The sequence below is a fragment of the Notolepis coatsorum genome (assembly GCF_963971535.1).
Source record: "Notolepis coatsorum genome assembly, chromosome: 19".
Classification (NCBI taxonomy): Eukaryota; Metazoa; Chordata; class Actinopteri; order Aulopiformes; family Paralepididae; genus Notolepis; species Notolepis coatsorum.
The window spans coordinates 29,718,423-29,726,990 of NC_140183.1; the positions used below are offsets into that span (position 1 = coordinate 29,718,423).

At 43.0% G+C, this 8,568-nt stretch overlaps 1 protein-coding gene across 1 annotated transcript; it reads right to left on the reverse strand.

Annotated features, from left to right (window-relative positions):
* Positions 1-23: 23 nt before the first annotated feature.
* On the reverse strand, positions 24-8,107 carry pkdc (protein kinase-like domain containing). Its single transcript, XM_084336964.1, has 3 exons — positions 8,028-8,107; positions 2,651-3,111; positions 24-921 (listed from the first exon to the last, which is right to left on the reverse strand). The coding sequence occupies exons 2-3, from the start codon at positions 3,022-3,024 to the stop codon at positions 330-332; spliced, it is 966 nt and encodes a 321-aa protein (XP_084193090.1). The 5' UTR covers positions 3,025-3,111; positions 8,028-8,107; the 3' UTR covers positions 24-329.
* Positions 8,108-8,568: the final 461 nt, after the last annotated feature.

Genomic DNA, 8,568 nt, shown 5'->3' on the forward strand with positions numbered 1-8,568 from the left:
ATTGTGTAGGCTAAACAGTGAGGAGTACGTCTGTGATCTTGTCAACATTTTTAGTAAACATTTCAGCTGTTATGCTTACTTTCCTCAAACTGAATGGTTATGAAAATGTCCAGGCAAACCACCCAATAAACGTGTCACAAATTATTTTGTATCCAAGTTCACATAAAACTGCATTTATGAAAAGCAATTTTACACCTTATTTAGCCTAGTGAATGGAATAGTAAATGGAAATAATTTCAAGGAGTCTAACTTTCTAAATCAATATAAGAAAAAAAAAAACTTCAATCCCTACAGCAGCAGGTATCTCAGGAGGCAAAAAAAGCCCCGCGCTACAGTTTGAGTTTCCGCAGGACTTCTTTAGTCAAGAGCTTGCTGTAACGGTTGATCTTCCAGTGGCCAGGCATCCATCCTAGCAGGAAACGGTGGAAGTCCGTCCAGGCGAAAGCAAACAGCTCCCTCCACTCTGCCTCTAAGGCAGAAAAGTCCACCTGGTTGCCGACCGATGCCTTCAGTTGTGTGAAGTAGTAATCCAACAGGCCAGGTACCCTCTTCTCACAGTCCTTCTCATCCATGCAGCTTCCTAAAAAATAAATAACGTCTTTCATCCCGCAGCCCCCGCCCACATACTGGAAGTCTACCGCCGCCACGTCCCGTCCACTTTTGGAGAAGCAAAAGTTTGCCAACTTGGCGTCCCCATGCACGATGGTCTTGAAGCGGCATTCGCTGAGAACCCTGTCGATCTTGCCGGCCGCTGCCTTGAGCTGGGCGTCATCCATGGCCTCCAGCTCGTCCGGTCGGGTGTCCAGGTGCCAGTAGGTGCCAACAGGCCACAGCCCTTCAGGTGCTATGCCCAAGAAGAGGGCATGGAAGTGGGCGAGCCAGTTTAGACATGCCCTTATCTCTCCGTCCTTCACCCCAGACCTTCAAAAAGAAATCGAAAGTATTTTATAACTCATTTATTTACTTACTCAGTCATTCATTCATTTATCACATCATGTACCAAACAGACGAAAGTTCTGGCAGAAGCCATTAACATTGATAGCTAGAACAGGGGGGGAAATGTTCTCGTCATTTTGGGTTATTATTATTGACCAGCCAGGGTTATGCTGACACTCAAAGGATGGGAGACGGTGTTTATATGTTTAGGTTTATTAATTTGCACAATGAAACAAAAGAAAAATAACAAAGCATCAAATGAAACAAAATGTGCAGGTGAGATGTATCTCACCTAATAAACAATACAAAAAAGAATCAAACAAACAACTGGAAAAAGAAATATAGGCACCAGTAAATACACAAGGACATCAACATATTTTTTTACCTTATGTAAAAATATAAATATATTAATGTAAATGAAAATGAAAAATAGCATAATGTGGCTAAATAACATCACTATTTAAATGCAGTGTGTGTGTGTGTGTGTGTGTGTGTGTGTGTGTGTGTGTGTGTGTGTGTGTGTGTGTGTGTGTGTGTGTGTGTGTGTGTGTGTGTGTGTGTGTGTGTGTGTGTGTGTGTGTGTGTGTGTGTGTGTGTGTGTGTGTGTGTGTGTGTGTGTGTGTGTGTGTGTGTGTGTGTGTGTGTGTGTGTGTGTGTGTGTGTGTGTGTGTGTGTGTGTGTGTGTGTGTGTGTGTGTGTGTGTGTGTGTGTGTGTGTGTGTGTGTGTGTGTGTGTGTGTGTGTGTGTGTGTGTGTGTGTGTGTGTGTGTGTGTGTGTGTGTGTGTGTGTGTGTGTGTGTGTGTGTGTGTGTGTGTGTGTGTGTGTGTGTGTGTGTGTGTGTGTGTGTGTGTGTGTGTGTGTGTGTGTGTGTGTGTGTGTGTGTGTGTGTGTGTGTGTGTGTGTGTGTGTGTGTGTGTGTGAGAGACAGTGCTGTTGCGAAATAGTGCTGAAGGGGAGGATAATTCAGACTGAGAGGGTGCATTCTTTAACCCCAGCACCAGGCAATGCTCCCGTCAGGTGATCAGGTAATGAGGTGGCAAGGGGTGGTGCACACCATGTGAAATGAAGAGCCTCTGCACCAGTGTCTACCCGCTCCCAAACAAAGCGCATGTTCAAAAGAAAATCTGAGGGGGAAAAAAGATTGTAACATTCTGCTCAGGTCCTACAGCATGATGATGGCCATATTGAGAGTAGCGCAAACATGATATAGAGGTCAGAAAGTCAGACTTGGCTGCATGTGATCTGCATCATTTGTGCTTTGAACCGTGTGAGATGAGACTCCAATGCGTGCGGTCTAAGCTCTCAACCCAGCAGGCCTGCCAAAGTAAATACCAACGTTTGCGTCAACCCGTTGCACCCGGCTCTCGCAGCCACAGTTAGCCAATGGGAGGGTTATGTCCACAAGCAATATTCTGTGAGCGTAACTGTCAAAAGGCCTTGCATGGAACATTTGTGTAGCCGTTTCCCTTCCAACATGGCTGCCTGTAACCATTATTGTTCACTGTGACTTGTTTGCACGATCCAACAATAATAACTTTTGTTGATATATTTCTCATATCAACACATAGCAGTAGTTTTGCACACAGCAACCATTATTTCTTCCAACATGGGCATTCTAAACATTTCGTGAAACATCACTCTCTTGAAACAGGGGCCTCAGTTAGTTTATCCACTGCGGTACAGTTAACTGTGAAAAATAAACAGCCTAAATTACCTTCTCTGGTCAAAGCCGGCTACATCCAGATCCTCCAGCACCATCAACATCTCATCTCCATAGGAACAGGCGGCCAGGCACACAGGGGTCCGACACCCATGGTTGGTGGAGTAGTTCTGGTACCAGTGGGTCTCCACCTGGTAGGACCTCACTTTGCGCCTGTGCGAGCGGTCTGTGTTCAGGCCCCCAGGGTGCTGCTGGGAATCTTCTGGAAACTTGACATGTTTGACCACCACAGAGGCGCGGCTGCAGCCCTCCAGGTGCACCCTGGCAATCTCCCCGTAGCCACTCCACAGCGTTTGGATTTTGGCGCCGGCGCGCAAGGATGACGCGCCGCACGCCTGCAGGATGAGGTCCTGGTACTCTTGTTTCATTTCCAGCTCGGGTGTTTAAATCAAGCTACACACGTCAATCAAAGCTGCACCGTGTAGCTTTGGAATGAAAGAAATTAACCTCTGGTCCTGAAAAGCCGAAACAAAGTAGTTAGAATGGAATATATACAGTGTCACATGAGAAAAAACTAGATGCGTGGTTTTAGGGTGGAAACTGTGTGTGTGTCATCTGTGTGATTGTTATGATTCTGTACCATGCATTTGGGAGATTAATGGTAAAATCTCGAGCAAACTCGAGGCAAAAGAGACTCCGCTTGGTACTGCACTTTGTTTAAATGTTCTTGTTTTTGTCTGGTGTGCGTGTTGGAGTCTAGTAAGTTAGCACATTATGAATTTCTCCTGACCTCTCTTGGCAGAGCCTGAGGTGTGACCCAGCAATAGCAACCCCTCCCTCTATCCCATTCCCCACTCAACTCCAACCCACACTTCAGACCAAAACACAACGGATTTAAGTGCAATACCAAGCGGGGCTCTTTTGCCTAGATGTCTCTGTTTGACAGCATTACAGATTCTACATTTAATGGAACACACCAACATTATATGAAATGCGCTTACGGGCTGGGCGATATAACGATAACGATAAATATCGCGATATATTTTAATAATCGATATCGAATATCGAAATTAAAAAAAAATCGATTTTTTTTTTTTTTTTTTTTTTTTACCTGCAACAGGGCAGTTTTAAAACCAGAGACAGTGGACAGACTTGTCTTTCTTGCCTGCAACTTAAAGTAATGGCTTTGCTTGTCCAAATGACAATACTGACCAAATTCAGATTTCTTTTTCTCTTGTCCATTTATTTTGTTTGCTTTCTAATTTAAAATACATTTTGAAACCGTCTGTACACAGTAGGCTATGTGTGCTAGCAGAACTAGACTCCAGTCACGAGTCACAGTGCACATGTGCAGTGGTTTGTCCACCAAAAAAGCGCCAAAAGATCGAAAATAAACTAGCAGAGCCAGAACTGTTCAACTCCTCTGGAGCCACAGCCAGCAGAGAAGCCGGTTTACTTTAGCTTTTAAACCAGATGCAGCCTGAGAACTGGAGTGTGAGGGGATGTAACACTAAAGATGGCGGCAATGACAAAGAATTGCTGCAAAATAAACATACATCTGTTGTTAAAAAAAAAAAAAAAAAAAAAAAAATTGTTTTTTTTTCTTTTAAATTTTTTTTATACTTATAACAATTCGATAATTATCGATATCGAGAAATAAAATAAAATTATCATATCGTTATCGCGATATGGAAAATATCGCCCAGCCCAGCGTTTCCGTTAGCCGGTAATTACCGGTATTTGACCGGCAAAATCTGTTGAAGTCCGACATATTTAATCTCTCCGGTCATAGTGTCCGGTGAAAATAGTTCCCTCTGGGCACAGTTTGATTATTTGAATTGTATTTGGATGGGCTGGAGTTGGGTGGCCTATGCGATGAACGAAACAATCATTGCGTTTGTTGTCGTTGCTTCGCTCAGCGAGAGCTTGCTGCTGGATTTGCGGAAGGCATGCAGCTGCAGACCCACAGAACCCACCAGCTTTGCTGGCACAGTGCGGTCCCCAGACCTGGAAAGCTGCTCTGCGGGTCTGCAGCTGGATGCTTCTTGCAAACTAACTGCGGCCGGCTCGCGCTGATAACAGCTTTCATTGTTGGACCGGCTGCTTGGTGGAGCAACGATGAAACGAATGTAATGAATCGTTCGTCGCATGGGCTATTTAATTTTGGCCTGTTTTGGTACGGTTCGGGTGGTCAAGTTGTGCTTGGAGGGAGTTGTTTTCACCGGACATTATGACCAGCACCAAGTCGTTGGGAGGTGGAGATATACATCACGCAAACCCACGATAATGTTGCCGTCTCTCTCTGCAAAATTTCTCAGTTCTTCGCTTGATATAATTAATACAAATGTCCAATATAACGGAATTCGTTAGCTCATAAAAATGTGATTATAACAGACTGCTGTTTAGTGTCGGACCGACTGCCCACATACGCGGTCTATTTTATTTCAAGTCAGCAGCAGCACGGAGTATCGAGGGACTTATTTTATTTGGAATATATTAATGACTGTATACGCAAAAGTAGCCTAGTTTTAAGTAATAATATTATAAATATACATGCCTTGAGGATGACATTCTTTATATAGCCTGCCTATCAATTGTTTTCAATTGTTTTAAAGCTCAATAAACTATGACCGGAATTAATCTCATTTGTCCGGTAGATTGAAATCTTGCAGGTCACGGAGACCGGCAACAATTTTTTTTAACGGAAACCCGTCTTCTCTAGAGTCAGACAAGAAGATAGATACCAATTTCCTCGGTAGAAAGCTATCCGACTGCAAGCTAGCCTAGCTTAGCACAAATGAATGGAAGCGGATATAGACCAGCTAGCTTAAAACTCCTAGGCTAGTTGATCCATGTATTTCAGATTGACAGCCATGTATTTCAGATTGACAGCCAAGTATTTCAAATTGACAGCCATGTATTTCAGATTGACAGCCAAGTATTTCAAATTGACAGCCATGTATCTCAGATTGACAGCCATGTATCTCAGATTGACACCCATGACCGCAATCCTACCTGGAGGGGAGAGAACAGATGGTGGAGGTAAACGGTACTCTATCCCCCCCCCCCTCACAGTGAGCTGTGGTGTTCCACAAGGAAGCATACTAGGACCGCTACTGTTCCTAATTTATGCAAATGACATGTCGTCAGCTTGTGACTGCAACTTGTTCCTGTTTGTGGATGACTCAGCCCTGCTGGTCTCTGACAGGAACAAGTTGCAGGTTGAAAAAACCCTCAGCTCGGAACTAGGCAAAATCTGCATATGGCTCGCTGATAACAAACTATCATTACACATGGGCAAAACAGAGTCCATTCTCTTTGGTTCAAATAACAAACTCAGCAAGACCGACGGCTTCTCAGTTACAGTGGGTGACAATATTGTCACAAGGAAAGATGAAATTACCTACCTGGGTTCCATCCCAGAGGCAAATCTTTCCTGTGACAAAATGGCATCCGATGTAATAAAAAAAGTCAACCAACGAACTAGATTCTTGTACCGGATCTCCTCTCTGGTAAACAAGAATACCCTGAAGACTCTGGCAGGAGCACTCATTCAAGGGTACTACGACTATGCTTGCACCTCATGGTACCAAAGCACCTCAAAGGCGCTAAAAACAAGATTACAAACATCACAAAACAAACTAGTCAGACTACTACTTGACCTTACCCCTAGAACACACCTCACCCCTGCACACTTTGACAACCTAGGATGGCTTAGTGTAGACGACAGAGTACAGCAACTTGCAATGGGCCTGGTCTACAAGATACACTATACGACTAAGGTACCCATGTACATGTCAAAAAACTCAAAATACTTCCCAAAGGTCAGTGAATACCACGACCACAACACCAGAGGAAGCACAACAAATCATGTTAAACCCAGATTCGGCTCAAACAAGGGACTAAACACGTTTCGCAATTATGCCACATTAATGTAGAACGCCCTACCCAAAGCTGTAAAGGAATGTGAATCCCTACCCACATTCAAAACCGCTCTTGAAGAGCACCTACGGGAGGCTGCAATTCGAAACTGGCCACCGTAAATGTCCAACCCCCCCACCCCCAACCCTCCTAAAAGACAGTCTCCTCCCCACCGCATGTATATATTCTCCCCCTCCAAATGTACAGTCTCCTCACCACCGGATGTATATTTCTCTCCCACCCACCCACCCCCTCCTAATGTACAGTCCCCTCCCCATCATATATATATACTCTGTCAGGATCTATGAGTAACAGTACTGTATATTTGGATACCGCATATGTCACAAATGTATCAGTACTAAATACCTATATGTCCCTATGCCATAAATGTCAGTTGAGTATGTCATAAATGTCAATATGAATTGAAAATGGGGGACCCTGATGTAAACAAGACAAACGTCTTTCTCTGGTCTGCATCCCCTTAACAATTGTGTGTATTGAGCCGTACTGTATTGTACCCATTCTGCAATCTGTTAAATAAAGTTTTCATTCATTCATTCATGATTTTCAGATTGACACCCATGTATTTCTGATGATATAGGCCTAGGCTACTTTGGAGTACCTACTCAGAACAGAGAACCAGGTAAACTTTCAAGTAAAAACAAAAATATTAGCTAAATTGGAGATAAGCTACATGGTGCAACAAGCATGGATTAATGAATGTTTATGACTGTTGCGATTCAGTAAATATTGTACAAAGGTTTTTAACTAACCAAACTATTTGGTTGTATGTGTTAATTACATTCAGTCATATTTGTCTGAGATACTTTCATGAGATTCATCATGGTATAATTTGGAGTTATTAGACTGTGACATAATGCTGGCCTGTCATCAAGGTGCCATGGTGAATATCGTCCTTCACTTCAACTACAGTGGTAGAATTTAGACTTTTCATTAAGATCATTGACGCTGTCAAATGCTGTTTTAACATTGATTGTCCTGATTCTTTTTCCATGACTTTAGCTGCAGTGGTGACACGCATAAATCACTATAAACCTAATGTAACACTAATGACATAGGAAGTTATAAAACAAATAATACCACTATGTGTCATTGATACACAATAGTCATACCACTATGTGTCATTGATACACAATAGTCAATAGCAACAATATTATGTAGAGAATCAGAAGACATCTAGGAGTAGGACAATGTCCATTTTGCATTAAAAGTGACACTCAATGATGACAGTGATAAACATGAATTAATATATGCTTATGTCAGAAGCCTTATACACTCCTTCAAAATTAAATTGTTATAAAATGTTCTAGCGTACTTCGGTTTGCAAACCTTTGAATTTAATTGAATGCTATGTGAAAGATACCCGCCGCACGCGCACAGAAAATGTTATACTTGGACTTGCTTTGTAATAGCAGCCTCTGATGGAAGTCTGACATGCATAGTAAATAGTACTAATTAAGAAATTAAATCATGTAGGTAGAACACTTACGTTTTTGTGTTACTGAAATGACAAACGACGATGGCCAGAGCAATGACAGCAGGATGTTTTCATTGTACATGCGGCTTCCGTGTACATCAAATAATTGAGTTGATCACTGCCATCTGCTGGACAGGAGTATGACTAGTGTGAGGAGACAGCTTCATCACCTTGTATGTAAGACAGACATGCTTTATATGTATGTAAATGTTTTGCTCATATAGGCTGAAACATGGAGAAAGGGAGACGTTGGTCTACTTCCAGCTCTGTAAAATATAATACATGATAATATAAAGCATGATTGAAGACCATGGAGAGGTTAGTCCTGGAGCAACTCTGCCCGGTGATCAAACCCCACCTAGACCCACTCCAGTGCGCCTATACCAGCCCCGACTGGGCGTAGAGGATGCTGTCATCTACCTGCTGAACCGAGCCGTATACACTCACCTAGACAAGCCGGGGAGCACTGTGAGAGTCATGTTCTTTGACTTCTCCAGTGCTTTTGATACCATAAGGCCTGGGCTGCTGGGTGAGAAGTTGGAGGCGATGCAGG